Raw genomic sequence first — 17,932 nt, forward strand, 5'->3', positions numbered from 1 at the left:
AAGGGGATGGAGCAGATCTGCAAAGCTGTAAATGCACCCAGGCAGAGAACAGGCAGAGAAAACCACGTATTTTCCCAGTGAAGAATTACAAGAACAAGGACAGCAGCAGTGCCGGTCAGCACGTTCTAATGGCAAATGTCTTGATAAAGGACTAACTTTGTTCTCTGAGATTACAAATGTAGTTGAACAGGAGCAAGTACATGCACAGAGTGTACCCTGGTGCTGGTGGAAGCCCTCGTTGGCTGCTCGGTATCCGAGAGCTGTCAGTCAGCCAGTTCCTCATCCACTTCCTGGGATTGCATCATGCTAATTTTTTTTTTCTTAATTTATTTATTTTTTGTCGTCGTTGTCACTAAATTTAAGGTCTGATGCAGTTCAACGTTTTCATCACTGCAGATAAAAATCTGCGAGTGACACCAAGAGCTGTGGAACAACAGGACGTTGTTATTAAGGAGGGAAAGGACAGCAGAAGAAAGGAGGCTGAATACCTGCCTTAAAAGTCAGCTCAGGAAAGCAAAACACAGCGGAATACAAAGGCCAATTTATAATCTGAGAAATGCAGACTGGAACTGCTGAAGTAAAGAATGTCAGTGCTGGAGCAGGGAGGCTCAGGGACAGCATTTCCCTGGAACCTCTGAAATGGCTGTGCAGCAAAAAGGGCTCAAGGCACCTCGGAATTTGGTCTGCATGAGGCACAGGCTGGAACAGGCACCTTCTGCTGGTTTCCACAACGTTAAAAATAAACGGAGGCCAGGAAGAATCACCGGATGATCTGAGCGCTGCAGAAAATGCCTCAGAGTGAGACTTAAAAGCTCAACTCGGTTCCCTTATCTATGAAGTAACTTGATTACAGAGTGTAAGTACCTTCATGGCAAGGAAAGTCCTAGATACTAAAGGGCTCTAATCTTGTCAGGAAAACCCTAACAAGAACCAGCAGCAGAACTTGGACTAATTCAAATTAGAAATCAGCCACTTATAACTACCAAGAGAAGTGATGAGCCTGAAATTAGCAGTGATGGACACTCAGGGCTGGAAAGCTTTCAAATTGTTTTTAGCCAAACATCATTTACTGGTCTCAGTTTCAGAGTAAATGATTAAAATTTAAAGGCCTGTGATACAAAGCATATAAAACATATCAGGGAAGGCAATTTAATTATCTGTTCTCGCCTTAAATTTTATGAATCTCCAATATGTTAACATCACTCGACTTCTGTGGACCAGGAAATTAAAGAGGGAGGAATAAGTTTCAAGTTCAGCAAGTTCCCTCTTTTTCAGACTTACCACTAAACAGCACCACTCCATCAAACAGATGGAGCTCCCATGAAATACAAACAGCCAGGGAATGACCCACTACGATGCCTGGAAACCCCATGTGACACAATTTACTTGGGAAAACTCTGATCAGCCAATTACCTCTCCCATCTGTGGCACGAAAAAAAAATCAGTATTAGCCCAAATAATTAGTTCCCAACCACAATCTGACACTGGTGTTTATACTCCTGATGTTTGTACTCTGCTGTCCAGCCAAGAGTCTCCATGTACTTGGTGAATGTGAAAGCACCTCGACAGCCCTGAAAGGATTATTTTCATATCACACGCTAGAACACCGGCCAGGCAAGAAGTTTGCCCTGGGTCATGAAAGAAGACCTAAGGCAGAGCCTAGAAATGAGATTCCACTGCCAGGAACTTGCCTTTCCAACACTGGAGGAGCATTACTCACATGTCAGAGTCGCTGCACACCCCAAACCCCGCCAGTGAAATCACAGAGAGGTTTCTGGTGAAAGCTGACATTGTAATCAGAGAATCTGATCGTGGCAGAGAGAAAGTGTCCAAAATAAAGGTCAGAATAAATACCCAAGCAGAAACAGCTCTTGTATTTGATGAACTAACTAAGTGCTTTTCTGCTGCCATCAGAGTCACAGGGAAGAACAAAAAGCAGATTCAGTGCTTGGTTCGGGGCTCGGAGGGAACGGGCAGCTCGAAATGCAGGAAATGACTTATATGCTGCACTTCCCAGTTGATAGGACAGGGGCTTATCAGGAGAACAAAACTGCCTGTTCACAAGGCCACTGAAAGAGTAGCCCACAGTATTGTTTCAGTGGCAGTTATTCCACTGCTGAACTTGAAAATTCTAAGGAAGCGGAAAGAAAAGAAGGGGTTTGAATGTTAAGTTCAAAAGTGAGGAGAAGACCCAACACCAGGAGACTCAGACCGAGTGACATTCAGCCGAACATAATTAATGTATTTTTTTATACCTGGCTTATAAATTCCTTCCTTCACCCCATGGTAAAACCTCACACAGTCTTCATGAATGGGTTTCTCATAATTTTATATAAACCTAAATAAACATACTGTACACATGGAGAACAAAAAAAACCCGCCACCTGAAGCAGGTGTTAAAATTTGTTTCCTCAGGCTGGAAGAAACCCTCCCACGAGAAGCAACGCTCCACCCATCGGACAAAGAGACTGGAAGCACTACCTGCCTCCATTCCAGGGACGTACACGAGAAGTGGGGGTCTTTTCAAGGTGTGTGACAAAATTGATTCAGGTGAATTCGTAGGTACAACCTGACCAAGGGCTCTGCCTGGTAATAAGTTTCAGGCTGGTAATTGCCCTGAAACCAAGAGGAGATGATGAAGTGAACACTAGAGAGGAATTCTGTAGGAAAAAGGGAACTGACCTTCCACACCTCCTGGTTGGCTGCACAGGGAAGATAAAGCAGAACACACTCTGTCAGAAGCACTACAGCAGTTCCCAGTTTTAAGAGCAGACTTTCACTTCAGACTCTGCCTGCAGCTTTGATTAACAACTGGGAAAGGGAAATCTGCACACAGATGGGGAGAATAACCAGTTAGAGATGATTTTTTTTTTAAATTCTTGAAGCACATTGAAACAGTAATTGTTCAACCTTTTGGTGTCTGAATCAAAACAGATGATAAACGTGCATGTGCATTCCTGAGAGAGATCTGAAGCCCAACACTGAAAAAAATCCTATTAAATGAAACACAAGAAGCAATGCAAGAAAGAGGGGCATCCCTTACAGTCTTAGGAGAAAGTTTACTCCGTGGTGTTTTTGGCCTGATGGAGGGGGATATAATGGATTTAAAAGCAAAAAAAAATTAACAGAATAAATAAGGATGAGAAGTGTCCAGCCACAGAAGTCAATGGAACATGAGAAATCCTCCCATCACTGTAAAAAAAATCTCGTTGACTTAGGTATTCTTAACGAGCACACAGGGTGACCAGGCAACAAATTCCTTATAAAGTCAATATATATATCCACGTATGACAGATGTAAAGTGCAATAGATGGGGAAGGGACATCTGTGTTCAACTGCCACTGACTCAGTCTGTGGCCTCTGTGAGTCACTTGGCCCTTCTGCCTCAGTTTCTCTCTTTCTGAGACCTCAATACCTCTGCCAAGCACCTCCAAACCAAGGTACAAAGCATTGTTTTATCATGGAATAGCCAAGGAGGGCAGTGGCTCTGCCACAGTGATGGAATGAGAACCAGCAGAGCCATATTCAAGCAGCCCCCACCACGAGTTACGGCCATAAATCGATGGCTCCCGATGAGGTTCGGCTTTGTGACACCAAAACTGTCACAGCAGCAGCTCCACAACTCTGACACGAGCCCTTTGCTCAGCCTGCACTGACAACAAGCCCCTGGCAAACCCAACTGCAGCAGCAAAGACCAGAAGCACCCCCCCCAAACCCACTAAAATTTGAGGTTGTCTATGAGAAAATCTTCCCCACGTGCTTTTACGGTCACGGGCTAACGCCGTGTAAGCGCCCAGCCGAGAGGGGAAGGGAATCAACCACTTGCATGTTTAAAAAAAGACCACATTTCGAGTGAATATATCTCTTTTTAGCAGGCCCAACGCAAAAATAAATGTGTTTCTCGGAGTGACAAGATGAAATTTTCAGCTGGTCAGCGACTGCTTCTCGCTGCGGAACCACACGACCGCCCCAACACACAAGAACATTTCATCTGCCAGCCTGCAGTGGAGACCACGTAGTTAATAGTTTGCAACCCCCTTTCCCCCAGAAGATCCTCAGAGTTGAGTAATAAAATTCCTCACATGATTTCAATGAGAGGGTTCACTTGTCAGGGGCTGTTTCGAGATAGTATCGTATGTCAGGGAGGCGCTCACTCAGATCAAGTTTTCCAACCTTGTGTTTTCAAGGCTTCGCCGAAAATGAATTAAAAAAAAACACAACACAACTTAAAAACAAACCTCCAGGCTCTAAAGTTTGAAACTGGAGGAAAGAGAAATAATCTCTAGATGTTATTTGCAAAATGTGAAAGCTGGCCAATTAATGAGGGGAGGAAGAAAAACCCTGATTTAAGCCCTGGCAAAGCCCCGAGATCACAGACTGATTACGAGTCCTGCCGCTGACTCCGTGCAGGAGCCCGGGCAAGTTAATCCCTCTACACCTTGGTTTGCCACCTGCCAGATGAAAAATAACACTTTCCTTTCATATCCTGTCATTCCTGCTCGTATTGTTCCCCGAATTAAAAGCATTTGTCAAAACACTTATCTTTAGCATTAACGCTGGGAACTGCATTCACAGCCTCCACACGCCCCGTCTGCATGACTGAGTGCTCACAACACAAACTCTTCCCACACTTTGCTCCCCAGCCATCCTCATTTACACAGGAGCCAGAAGGGAGCTTTACTCAATATGGGAATATTAGGATGATAAACACAGTTTATTACTAACCTTATGTATGAAACCAGCTTTAGAAATACAAGTTAGACGCCCCCCAAAAAAATCAAATTCTCCTTGTTATCTCCCAAAAATCCCACTGTAATCACAGTATCAGTCTCACTGCATTGATAACCCGCAAGATCACGTTATCAGCACAGGTATAATTAAAGCTCAATCCCACAAGGACATGGATGCAAAATCCAATCCCTGCTCTGCTAAAATCAGTATAACACGGAATCAACTTCAGGGACTTCAGAAGTGTCAAAGCTGCACAAAGTTATCGACAGGAGGAACAAAGGCATCTCTTTTTCTGCAGTAAGATTCCTAACCTGACAGCATTTTGATTTCAAATCCTAAACTTTGAAGAAGATGAAAAATATTTGCCACAGAATCCCAACACCGTAACGTGTCATTCCGCAATGTCCCTAAAAGCTCTGCACAGAAATCACTGTGAAGCTCAAGCTGCTTTCCTTAGATTAAAATGAGCTGTTGTTCCATGAAAATTGATTTATTTTCTAGCATATAAACCCAAACATCTTCAGAGATCCCTCGGTGAAAGGGACAGCACAGCCTCCTCTCTCATGGCTCAGTTTCATTAATTCCTCCAGTTCCCCGCCCAAAGACCCAAATTTCACCACTGCCCCACTGACACACAACAAAAAAAAAGAGCAGTCCCAGAAGTTAACAACAGAACAATTCCTGACAGTCACGCTCATTAAGAATTCATTTTATTAAAAATTAAATTAGCTTTAAAAGTGAATGTCAGAACCCCACTGTTTTCCCAGCTCCAGACAGCGATGAGAAAACATACCAAACACTCCCATGAACTTATGGATTATCACTATAAAGTAAACACTTCACAATAATTTAATTTTCAAAACACTGGACAGCCTTGAACTTTTAGTATCTTTTTAAAAGAGACCAGTATGACTCACGCTGAAACTGCCTTAAAAATAAGCTTTCTGCAGCCGACACCGGGCACTAATTCCATGGGACTATCAGAACCACAATTCTAGAGAGATGCACGTTGTCTAGAAAGGTCAACAAATGAAAGGAACTGATTGAGACTGCTCAGCAAAGCAGTTCTAGAGACAACCAGGCCTCATCCACGCGGGGTTTTTCTTCCAGGTTTCCTTACCCCTCCCTAAAAATCCTGCTGTTTCACCTAGGATAGCATTCCTGTAACCCAGCTGGCAGCCTGCACGCCACAATGTCGTCTAGACCTGCTCCCAACAGTGGGATGACACAGGAGGAAAAACGCTGATGCCTGTGCTGGAGCGAAGGGGAGGCAGCACAGGCTGAGTGAAACACGAGTTCCTTGTTCCCAGCCTCATGCCCAGGCTCGTCGGGTGATTCTGTCAACCAGACACAAAAAAGTTGTGGCCGTCGTGGGGGTGAAGAATAATCCTCACAAAAAAAGGGGAAAGGAGCTTTCCCAAACCTCCCCCGTTTTCACCTGCAGAATCAAAGCCTGCCCCTCTCCGAGCCCTCCGCTCTCAGGACACGCAGACAACAAACACATCCCTGCACAGACAACATTTTCCAACATTTTCCATCCCTTTCCTCCGTCCTTCCTTCTCCCCTGTCTGCATCTCCAGCAATTTGGGAGAGAAATGGCAAAAAGGGAGATGCAAAACACAGAAATAAATTAAGTTTGTTCTCCGCTGTTGACGGATTTGGTCCTACCACGACAAGGAGGGGAAAAAAACCCAAACGTTAGGAGTGATAAATCCATATATACCTACTCCAAACTACACCCCGTTTCCCAAGGGACACGGTATAATGGTAAATAAATATAGATGCAGCTCCTACTAATGAGGCCGGGTACAGCAAGGCCAAGGAAAATGCAATCATCTCGGGGAAAAAAAACCTGCACAGGACTCCTCCTCTCCCATCCACGGAGGAAATCAAATGCCAGCTGCACCATCCCAGGAAGGAAGCAGAGCCTGTACCTGATGAGCCCTGCAGAAATGAGCGAGTCATATCACGGGACTTCAGGCTTTCGTCTGCAGAGCACAATTCCTCGCTCCGGTATTTTACGTGGCATCATTCATGCAAATTGTAGGGTTGGATTGTTGGGGTTTTTTTCACCGGTTTTCTTTTTTTTTTTTTTTTTCCCCCCCACCTCCATCCCCACTAGTTTGAAGCAGGAGCACGTAGGTAGTGTCTCTGAGATCCGCTCTCTGAAACGCGTGCCTTCCCATCAGTTTAACACTTTCCTCCCTATAAAGTTTAAATCCTCGCAGTTTTTGTTCTTAAACGTTCTGTACTCAAAAGCCACCGAGTCACACTCCCAGTGTTACTTGAGCAGAACAAATTGAGAGAGACCTGACTCCGCAAACGTGCTTAAACCTTCATTTCCTCTTCCTTCTTCCTTCCCCACCCCCAAAAAGAGCATTTGTTTTTTCTGTCCCCAGCACGAAGGAACTGGGAAAAAAAAACCAGCACATCCAAGCAAGGCTTTTCCAGACCTATCGCAAAGAACGAAATTCTTCCGAAGAAGTGCTTTGCAAACATACCAAGAAACACTCTAACAACTGGGGAAAAAAAAGAACCCATCAGACAAAACTGAGGTCGAAGAACTCGGCGGGGTCTGGCTCGGGTGTGTGTTCTGCACCTAAATACGCTCGGCTCTTGTTTAGTTTTAACCCCGGAGCAGAGGAAAACACTTCCAGCAGAATTCCCGGCCGCTTCCCCCCGACCGCTCCTGCGGTCAAAAACACTGTTCTGTCCCCCCACCCCTCCAAAAAACCCACAAGATCCCAAGCATGGCTACAAAAGCATTTACCCCACACCCACACACCTCTTCCCAAGAAGTGCAAAATAAACAAGCGTCTGACACCCCACCCAAGCTCTCCTTGCACATTTTGGGAATGACTTCCCTCCGAGTCCTCCTCCTCCCCCCAACAAACCCGTCCCCATGTTAAAACTCTCCAGCAATCAGACACCTTTTTCGGGTTCACGCCTTTGCCCTCCCCGAAAACCCTCCCCAAAGACCCGGGAGCTGCAAGAGATCCCGCAGCCAGCGGGGTTTGGGGCAGCCCCGACCCCCCGTCCATCCACATCCACAAAGCTCCCAAAAGGAGCCCCCCGAGCCCTCGCACAGCCCCCTCCCAGCCAGGGCAGGGATCTGACGAGGGGGATTCCATCCCCGCAGGGTCAGAGCCTCTCCCTCCTTCCCCGGCCGGGGGTCGCACCAGCCCAGCCCCAAACTCCGCGGCGAACAAACCCTCCCAAACCCCAGCACCCACCCAGGCTGGGGAGGGCTCCGCGGCCGCCGCCGCCCCGTGCCCCCCGCACCCCGGAGGAGACGGGAGGAATCCGAATAAATAAATAAGCGGCAGGAACAGCGAACCCCAAAGCTGCCCTGCCCTCCCGCAGCAGCTTCCAGGAGACACCTTCCTCCTCCTCCTCCTCCTCCTCCGCGGAGCCCCCCAAAGCCGCGGCTCCAACTCCGCCGCCCGAGCTGAGGGGCTGCCCCTGCCCACCCGCGGCCGCCCCCGGGTGCCCCCCTCACGCACATCCCGCTCTCCGGCTCGGCGCGACTCCCGGCGCTGCCGGGAGGGAGGTCCCCTTCCCGCTGCCCTCCCTCCCTCCCTCCAGCCCACCCACCCGCCCGCCCCCTCCCTCGCCACCGCCGCTCCCCCCTCATCTCCCCCGTCCACACTCACCTCTGGGTGCTGCCGGCGCCGCCGCCTCACCATGGACCGGCGGGACTGGGGAGTCCCCCCGCCCGCCCCCGCCCCAGATTGAGGGGGATTAACGGGGGCGCGGAGGGCGAGAACAATAAGGGGAGGAAATCCCTCGGCCCCCGTCACCCCCCAAGAGGACACGGCCCCTCCCCTGCCAGGCGCTCCTCCTGCCGCTCCCTCCTCCTAGCCCGCTCCCTCTCTTTTTTTTTTTTTTTTTTTTCTGGTGTTGTTTTTTTTTTTTTGGCTCAATCACACCAGACCGACTGTCTTTGTCTGTCTGACAAGCGCCATGTTGATATCAACATCCGAGCCCCCACCTGCTGCAGCTGTGAGACCCTGGGACTTGTAGTTCCCCCCTCCCCAGGGTGACAGGGAGACCCGCGGCGCCGGGACTACAACTCCCGGCGTGCCGCGGGCGCGCGGCGCGCCAATGGGGCGGCGGGGCTGATCGCGGGGCGGACTACAACTCCCGGCGTGCCTCGGGGGGAGGCCATGACGTTGTGCAGGGCGGGGAGGGCGGCGGGACTACGATTCCCGTGATGCCGCGGGGTGCGACGGGCCGGGCAGGAAGGGGGGGGGGGACAGGATTGTCCCGGTAAATAGGACCGGGGGACGCGATGAAGCTGGTGAGTGCCTGAGGCGGGGGGCGGTGAGGGCAGCGAGGGGGGCTCGGCCTTCCCCCGGCGGCGTGGGGGAACCAGGATCGCCTCTGGGCTGCGCAGCCTCAGCCCCGCCGGGCGTGAGGGAAACTGAGGCGCGGGGGTGGGGGGCGGCCCTGAGGGAGGTGGGGGTGGGTGATCCTGAGGGGAGGGGAGAGGCTGAGGAAGGGGGGTGTGATCCTGAGGGGAGAGGCTGAGCTGGGGGCGAGGGGTGATCCTGAGGGGAGAGGCTGAGGAAGAGGGGTGTGATCCTGAGGGGAGAGGCTGGTTTTTGGGGCGGGGGGTGATCCTGAGGGGAGAGGCTGATGTAGGGGGGTGTGATCCTGAGGGGAGAGGCTGAGGAAGGGGGGTGTGATCCTGAGGGGAGAGGCTGAGGAAGGGGGGTGTGATCCTGAGGGGAGAGGCTGAGGAAGTGGGGTGTGATCCTGAGGGGGAGAGGTTGAGATGAGGGGGGCATGATCCTGAGGGGAGGGGAGAGGCTGAGGAAAGGGAGGCGATCCTGAAGGTGAGGGATGTTGAGTGGTAGGGGGGATGGAAGTCTGGGACTGAGGGACGAGGATATTGGATGGAATCAAGTATCGGCGGGATTGAGGAGGAGGAGGAGGTGTTTGTCAGCCTTCCTGCCCTTAAACACGAGCCTGGCGTGGAGCTTTCCACGTGTGGCTTGTGCTGGGCTCTGCCAGCAGTGGGAATAAACCCCAGTGGTTCTTAATAAAGCCGTTTTCCATCGGTACTGTGATAGTACAGGTAGTAGGTAATAAAAAAAATCACCCTGGAACAGCTTTGCCAGGGGTGCACTTCGCTCCTGACAAGGATTTTGGTTCTGATATTGCAGTGTTCTGTCAGAAAATACATTACCCGTGTTATTGGTGTGTCTCAAGATCTCCCTCTTTAACCGTTTAATCTTCCTACAGACCTTGGGTTCAGGCAGTACTTTATTTTCCAGGAGGAATTTCTGTTTCACATAATGTGCTGCAGTTCTTGGTCTGGAGGTGAAAACCCAAGCAGGTTTCAAAATACAATAACATTAGATTTATTTAACCTGAAATTATACACTGTTATTCAATGTGAAAATTGTCTCTCGGTTTCGAGACTGAGCAGTGTGTTTTGACAAAGCCTCATACAAGTGAACTTGGATTTTGAGCTGTCTTGAGACTTCCAGGAAATCTCTATCTGTGTACAATTAATTCCATGGGCAGGTGGGCAAAGAGCTTGATCCTGTGTCATCTTACCTGTGGGATAAATATATTGGTGAATATCGTAAACACTGCAAAGCCAAACACCTCTGGATGGGATTGCAGAGACTGATATAGTTCAGTGGGAAAAAGCAAACCAGGAAATCTTTAAATAAAAACCACAGTGGAAATGCAGAACTCTTTTAGTGTTTAGAGTCTTGCACCGAGGCAGAGAGAGGGAAGGGGCTGGGAAGGGAATTACAGCCTTGTCTGTATTGGAGCATTTTTAGACCCGTGTATCAATTTAGGGGCTGGGAAGTATAAGGTCAGATTCTTCACCTTATGTTTTTCCAGAGGTGTGTCTGAATCTCAGGATCGTGTGAGGAGGAATGGGTGTTTTTCATCCTCTTTTCTCATAGATGTGGGTTGAATTTGGAATATCAGGGTAGAGGTGATGGATTGGTGGAACGTTCCCTGTCCGTGGCTGGAACGAGAGGATCTTTAAGGTCCCTTCCAACCCAAACCATCGTGAGATTTTTGTGACTCCAGACCTGATTCGGAATCCAGTGAAAGTGTCAGACTCCCAAAAATTCAAATGTGCTTTGGCCTGGGCAGTTCCAGTTCCTAATTTCCTCCTGGATTTTCAGCTGCCATGCGATACTAATACTGGAGGAATGCACTGCAGGATTTGTTGGCTTCAGCTGGAACTCAGAGCACTTTTTAACCTGCACAGTTTTGAGTGTTTTGGAGCTGGGGGTGTCAGCCATCATCTCTGTCTGCTCTGTCATCCATGAGGTCACCAGGGATGCTCAGTGGGAAACAGATTCCTGTGGAGAACCTGCCTCTCCGAGGGCCTGAGCATCTGGAATTAACCCCTCAGTTTGTGTTCCCTGTGCCTCACTGTCAAACTTCCATCTGATTTACAAACCCTGCTGGGAAAGTTCTGAGCTGAGCTGGGCGTATTTTGTGTGGTTTGTGCCTTTTTTTACATGATTTTTTTAGTCAGGAGATGAGGCATTTATGTGTTGCCTGCACCAGCCTTTAGCTGTAAGGGAATGAAGCTGGAAGCACACAACTCCTGGAGCAAAAGAGCTTGGATTTTAGTCCAGTCAGGAACACGACTGGGATCTCTGGATCTGTTTTAAACAGTAACAAGTATAAACTGTGGAAATAACCACATTTTTAATGTGTACAGGGACATACAGAGTGCAAACACTCCAATTGTTGGATTCCTAATCTGAAATTCTAACAGAGGTGCAGGCCCAGAAATGTCACCTGTGCAAACAGCTGTATAGAAAATATGAATTGCCTTTTTTATTTTTCTGTCACTTTGCTTGAAGCTGGTGGGAAGAGTCCATTGATTCCCAGGAATCCATTTACCACAGCGTGACAGCCACAGATAGAGATGATTTTAGCTGCTTGTAAAGAAGGAAAAAGGAAGATTTCCCAGTTAGCTTATAGGTGTCAGGGTTGTGAACCTGCTCGTGGTTTTTAAAAAAAGGCAAGAAAATGTTTTGCTGATAAAAGTGCTGATATTTCATTGCCTTTTTTAATTACCAATAGTTTAAAAGCTACAAAAATAGAACTTATTTTTCCCTTCATTTCTTTCTATTTACTTGGATTTAGAGCTTCAGTTGTCAAAGTTCTGCTCTGGTGAGAACTTAATTTCACAGGAGTATATTACATTTGTGACTAAACCAACTGAATTCCTTACTTGTATCCTCACTCCTTCACCAGCTTGTTATTTTTAAACTTTGCTGAAAGAAAGGCAAAATGTGATGTAGCTCCTTCATAATTAAGGCTTTGTGAATTTAAAACGAAAGTCTTTGTGATATTTGAAATTTAATATATGGGACTTAGTAGCTTTTTAATATTTAAATATAGTTTAAAGCAGGTTTTTGTGGAATGTATGTAAATAGACTCCTTGGGAGCTGTTAATCCAGACAGTTGCAGTCCTGGGTTACCATATTGTGAGCAGAGGTTCAAAATGAAATGATTAATCTCCCTCCTTTCCACTCGGTAGAGGGAAGTACAGAACTCAAGCCTGTGGGATAAATGACTTAGAAAAAGACCGACTCTGTTTTTCCTCCCGTGCATGGCCAAACAAGTGGTATTTTTTTCACCTTAATTGACCAAAACTTGAATTTAAAAGCTCAAGTTTGACCGCCTGAGCGTGGCTGAGCTGCCAGATGGCCAGACTTGGGAGAGATTCCAGGTGAAAATTCCCTCCTCCAAGCAGAGAAGCCCTCCCGCAGAGGTGGCCACGCTCTGCTCAGACATTTACAGTTTCTAACCCCGCATTTAAAGCCGACCTTACTGTTCTCTTCTTATTCAAAGCTCCTGTGCCTCGTTAAATGTTTGTCACTCCAGACAGGAGGCGGCTGCATCTCAATGATGCTCAAGTGCCCCCTACATAACCTGCTCACCGGCTCATTAAGCTTCCAAAGCCTTCGGGATTTGGCTACACAAACCCTTCCATTCAGGTGGGGTTGTCCGGTCCCTTCTGCTTCCTGTTTGTGTTTAGCAAGACAAAAAGCAGGTGAGAACTTGCCCCAGAGCTGCTGCACCTGTGCAGGGTTGTTTTTAGACAGGTTTCTTACAGAAAAAAAACCTCTTGTGTTTCTGCAGGAATTCTCTCCCTCCCTGTCCACTCTGAGTAGTTTTCAAATTTTCTCGCCAGGCTTTGCCGGTAGGACTGAATTCTGAAGAAACTGATTTCCTGGGATTTGGGGGAAAATTGGGGATTGCTAGAAAAAAAGAGATTCCACAGGTGTCTTAAATCAGAGAGGGGAGCTTTGCCATCCTTTTGCTCAACCCTTGGGAGCAGAAAAACTGCCTGAAGAAAATCTGCCCCTTTAATACCCTGCCATGGGGAAATCTCTGTGAGCACACACTCTGTGAGGCAGATCCATGGGAAATGGGATTTTGTTCTGTTGTGTAGGACACGGTGTGTGAAAACAAGGGGAGAAAGATGTCTGGGGGGAGTGGTGTTCACTCTGTTCACAGAATCACTGAGGGTGGAAAAGACCTCTGGGATCACCGAGTCCAACCTGTGACCATCCCCACCTTGTCCCCCAGCCTAGAGCACTGAGTGCCACATCCAGTCCTTCCTTGGACACCTCCAGGGGTGGGGACTCCACCACCTCCTTGGGCAGCCCCTTCCAATGCCTGACCACCCTTTCCAGGAAGAAATTGTTCCTGATGTCCAACCTGACCCTCCCCGGCACAGCTGGAGGCCGTTTCCCCTTGTCCTGTCCCTTGTTCCCTGGGAGCAGAGCCTGATATCCCCTGGCTCCCCCCTCCTGTCAGGGAGTTGTGAGAGCAAGAAGGTCCCCCCTGATCCCTCTTTTCTCCAGGCTGAGCCCCCCCAGCTCCCTCAGCCAACTCCTGCTGCTCCAGCCCCTTCCCAGCTCCGTTCCCCTCCCTGCACACGCTCCAGCCCCTGGAGCCCAGAACTGGACACAGCACTCGAGATGTGTCTTCCCCAGTGCCCAGACAGAGGGGAAGAAGGTCGTGCTGGTAAAGATCATGACTAACTCCTCATTCTTTTTCAGTACTGCCTGTCAGGACATCCCACCTTGCCATGCAACGTGCTCAAGTTCAAATCCACCACCATCATGCTGGACTGTGGGCTGGACATGACGTCCACCCTCAACTTCCTGCCATTGCCTCTGGTCCAGAGGTGAGTTCTGTGGCCTGTCAGCACTTAAAGTCTGTGCCTTCTTGGGTTGCAGTTGGAGTGCTCTGCCTGAAATGGGGTATTGGAAGGAGGGAGGAGATGGGTACAAATGAACAGCATCATCTGATATCATAAATAGACTTTGTTCACTTAAAAATTCTCTTTATCAAAATAACGTCCTTTGGCTCGGTAGACGGAAGACATTTTATGGATTTATTGATTGGTTTTTCTAGATAATTTATTCTAAGCTTCAGTAAAGTATTGCTGCAACTGCTCAGCACAAGTGAGGTCACATATCTGTCATCTTTCTGGCTTCTTCATGCAAGATGAGATAAATGGGTAACAGAGATGGAGTGTGTGGAGCCCAGTTCTGTTCAACCACCACCTTCTCAGGCTTTTCTTGGAGCACGGACTAATGCAAAGAAAAATAGCACTTAGCAGTCCTTGTTAGTTGCCTCCTTGGCATAATTGTTCCCTTTTGAAAATGAAATAAATAAAAGGGCAGTGCAGCTGGGCAGAGGATTGGAACAGCAGGGAAAGGGAGTCTAGAAGACAATCCTGAGATCAAGACTCCTTCCATGCCCTGCTACAAAGTTGTATTTCCCCGGGTTTTTAGATCAATTTGGATATTCAGTTGGGATGACTGATGCCTTGAGTAAATGGAATCAATGGCAAAAATTAACAGCTGAAGAGGTGGGAATGGGTAACTCTTAGTGATGGGAAGCAGTGGGAATTTTCTCAAAAGCCATCCAGTAACTTTGATCCACGAGGAAACGAGTGAGGAACGTTCTGGGTTCAGAGGAGGCTTGATGGAGAGGGGGAAAACATGATTGGGAAAGGGAGTTTCCTAATGACCTAATGAGGTTAAAGCAGTTTGTCCAGCACTTCCTATGATTTGTTATTTTTTGGAGAGGAGAGGAAAAGAATAGACAATGTCTGCATTGTTCTGCAAGAACGTGGAGTTCAGGGGCTGCTGTAGAAAGGCAACAGATGCCTTAAGAGGGATCAGTGTGATAGCTGATTTTTGTCCCGTTCCATAATGCAGTTGTTGGCTGCAACATGTACTGCTGGGGCACAAGCAGAGCTTGAAAGGATCCAGAAAATTTGGGAAATCCAGGTACAGACAGAATCACCTTGCATTCGCTTTCACCCACCCCCCCAAATAAAAAGGAAGTGGAGGTAGGAACAAGTAGCAAAATGAGGTGATTGAACAAAGGCTTAAGAGGTTCTTTAGAACGGCAGGAATCAGCACTCCCTGGGGATATGCCAGCTTTGTCTGCTGATAGCAGACCCTGGGAATGAACAGCCAAATTGCAGGTCACAACCTGGAATTCCCCAAGTACCTCCAGAATGTCGGCACTAAAATGACTCAAACTCAATAAGAAAGGATGTCAGATTTGACCCCTGATGGCCCAGTGGAATCGGAGCAAACAGTTGGATTTAAATCCAATCAATCTTGTCGGTGAGGTGATTGAACAGCCCTTCCAGCGGGGATTGTCCTGAGCACATGGACTTGGGCGAGTAATTGATCTCTGCAGTGCTCTACAAACCAGGTGTCCTGCGGAGAGTGGTGCAAGTGAGTTAGAAACTTGAGCAGGAACGTGGCTGCCACTGGAAAGCCCTTATCTCTCTGCAGTACTCAGAGTTGTACCTTCACAGATCAGGTGTCTGTGTCTAAATACATCTGAAATTCCAATGTGCATTATCAACACAACGTGGGCAGGTGACAGAGAGGTGACACTGCCGTGCGTATCCTGGTGAGAGATGACAGGAGGGACTGACCTGAGGAATCTGAGCACAGGTCAGTCAGATCTGAGCTGTGTGTCCTCTCAGAACCAGCTGTGCTAATCTGAGGTGGGCCTGTGTGAAACCTTCATCAGAGAGGAGCCACACTTCTCTCTGCTGCTTCTAATCCAGAGATCTCCAAAGAGTGACCCATGAACTGCTTGGGCTCTGCAAGCCTCAGCCCTAATTTTTACCTCTGTGGAGCACAAAGGAATGATGTGACAGAGGATCTTTGCTATGCAGCTCAGTCCTGTGTCACACCTGCCATGGGACCCTCCTTGAGCAAACATTTGGAGAGCAGGTACTTTAATCTCTGAGAGAGGGAAGTGCTGCGGCGTTTGTGGCATGAAAGGGACGGGACATTTTTTAGAGTTCTTTCCTCTCCAAAAAAAAAAAAAAAAAAAAAAAAAAAACAAAGCCCATCCAAAGGTGTTTAGATTCCCCCTTGCCCTGGCAGTGGCAGTCCCTGTTCTCTCCAGCCCGTGGGGCACGTGCAGGGCACCTGCAGTTGCCAAACGCTTTGTGCCCTCTCGTGTACTCCGAAGGAGGTTTTGTCAACCGGAATTCTCTCCCCTGCGCCAAAGTCAAATGCAAAGCGGTAAAATGAACATGTGGGAAGCTCTTAACCTTTCCTGTCTAGCCATGACACACTTGCTCACATTATTTATGGGACAGTTCCAGCTATTTTGGATTAATCAATCACTCTATTACAATGTCAAAACTGTGTCGGCAGGAGCTGTGTTGCTTCTTGGCTTCAAGGTAAAGAGTCCTTTCTGTCCTGTGTTGTTCATTCCACTTCCAGCCACACGCAAAACCCATCTGCTGATTTTGCCTCCCCTGACAAGACCTTACCCTCCTCAGTGGATGCCAGTTTAGTACAAGTCAGTAGTGCTATTTCACTGTAAACAAAGCAAAACTCACACAAGGCTAAATTATGAGGACTAGGGCAAGAATGTCAGGGAAAGTTTATTCCTCTCTGCCTCGTGCTGGTGATAGCACAGATAGATCCAGGGATTGGCAAGGCACAGCTGGACAAAGCCAGCCTGACCTGACCTAGTCATTGGGACACTGGACTGCAGACCTCCAGATGTCCCTTCCAGACAAGGTTTCTCTCCTCTCCTCCTGTATCTGTCAAAGCTGTTGCATATCAGAGGGGTTTGTTCCTGCTTTTTCCATAGCTCTTTCAGTCTCACTTCACCAGTTATCCTCAGCCCCCTCAGTCTCCAAATTACTGCTCCTAAATTGTGCTTTTGAAGGTGTTGGTGGGGAGCACGTTCAGCCACTTCATCTTTTCTGTCATCACACTTCTTCAGACTTAATCCTCAAAATGGGACACACTTTTCTGGCACAGCTTCTCCATGACATATCCTCCTACTCTCCCCTCTTCCCTTCTGTCATCACTTCTTGAGTCTTGGATTTCCCCTTTTTCCTTCCTTGGGACCTTCTGGGGTGTCAGTTAGAATTTGTTCCTTCATATCCACGTTAATCTGAACACAGCATTCCTCTGAGCCCTCGAATCACTTCCTATTTTCAAGATGTTTACTTTGAAAGCCCTTGTAGGCTGTAAACATGTTTGTCTGGAGAGCTTAGGGCCCAACACTTCCACGTTTCATTGCAGCCAGGTTCCAGATCTGAGGCTGTTGCAAGGGCTTGTTTCCAGGTGGGTTCAGTTCTCTTGTTAACCTCCACTTTTTGTGGATTTCTGTAGATGTGCTTGAGCCTGGGCACACAGTGGTTTTAGGGCTAAGTTGGAGGCTCCCACAAACATCACATGTTATGGTGAAGTGTTAATAAGTCTCTCAGTTAAGGCAGTAAGAAATGCTGCAGCAAGTACTGCTGTAAACTCAGGATTACAATATCCACCTTGAAATGTCTTCATTAGCATTTGAAACTCTTAAAAAAGGGGGCTCTGCTGTTGCTTAGAACATGCACTTCACAGCAAAGCCTCCTTGCCCCTTCGTCCTTCAGCAGAGGTAAATGCTCTGTACAGCTGATGGTGTGGCTCCTCAGGGTGAGAACTAAGCATGAAACTGTGTTTTATGTGCTCTAAAATCCCAACCTGCCTCTACAAACATTTGGTCCAGAGCATCAGTCTTTCCCTGCCATGGCTAATGGGAATATTTGTCTGTTCTCCTCTGTCCCAGAGCAGTTTGATGGTGCTTTTGTGTTCTTTCAGGCCCAGAGTTTGTTGCTGCCCCAACTTCTGTTTATTCATCCAGTTTCACCACA

The 17,932-nt window shown here is 48.0% G+C and overlaps 2 protein-coding genes across 10 annotated transcripts in view; one reads left to right on the top strand and one right to left on the bottom strand.

The window, feature by feature from the left end:
* The window catches only part of HMBOX1 (homeobox containing 1), a 121,126-nt gene extending 112,644 nt beyond the window's left edge, over positions 1-8,482 (bottom strand). For 8 of the 9 annotated variants that reach the window (XM_050314784.1, XM_050314779.1, XM_050314781.1 and 5 more), the window contains exon 1: positions 8,385-8,482. The gene's annotated coding sequence lies outside the window, so the exon portion shown is untranslated. The remainder of the gene's footprint in view (positions 1-8,384) is intronic. The other variant, XM_050314782.1, reaches the window with a different exon arrangement.
* A 489-nt stretch (positions 8,483-8,971) lies between these two features.
* The window catches only part of INTS9 (integrator complex subunit 9), a 60,904-nt gene continuing 51,943 nt past the window's right edge, over positions 8,972-17,932 (top strand). The window contains exons 1-2 of the mRNA XM_050314763.1: positions 8,972-9,031; positions 13,794-13,921. Coding sequence (XP_050170720.1) covers positions 9,023-9,031; positions 13,794-13,921 — 137 coding nt within the window. The 5' untranslated portion in view covers positions 8,972-9,022. The remainder of the gene's footprint in view (positions 9,032-13,793; positions 13,922-17,932) is intronic.

Source organism: Myiozetetes cayanensis, unplaced genomic scaffold, assembly GCF_022539395.1.
Source record: "Myiozetetes cayanensis isolate MyiCay16 unplaced genomic scaffold, myiCay2020 scf2-11, whole genome shotgun sequence".
NCBI classification, from domain to species: Eukaryota; Metazoa; Chordata; class Aves; order Passeriformes; family Tyrannidae; genus Myiozetetes; species Myiozetetes cayanensis.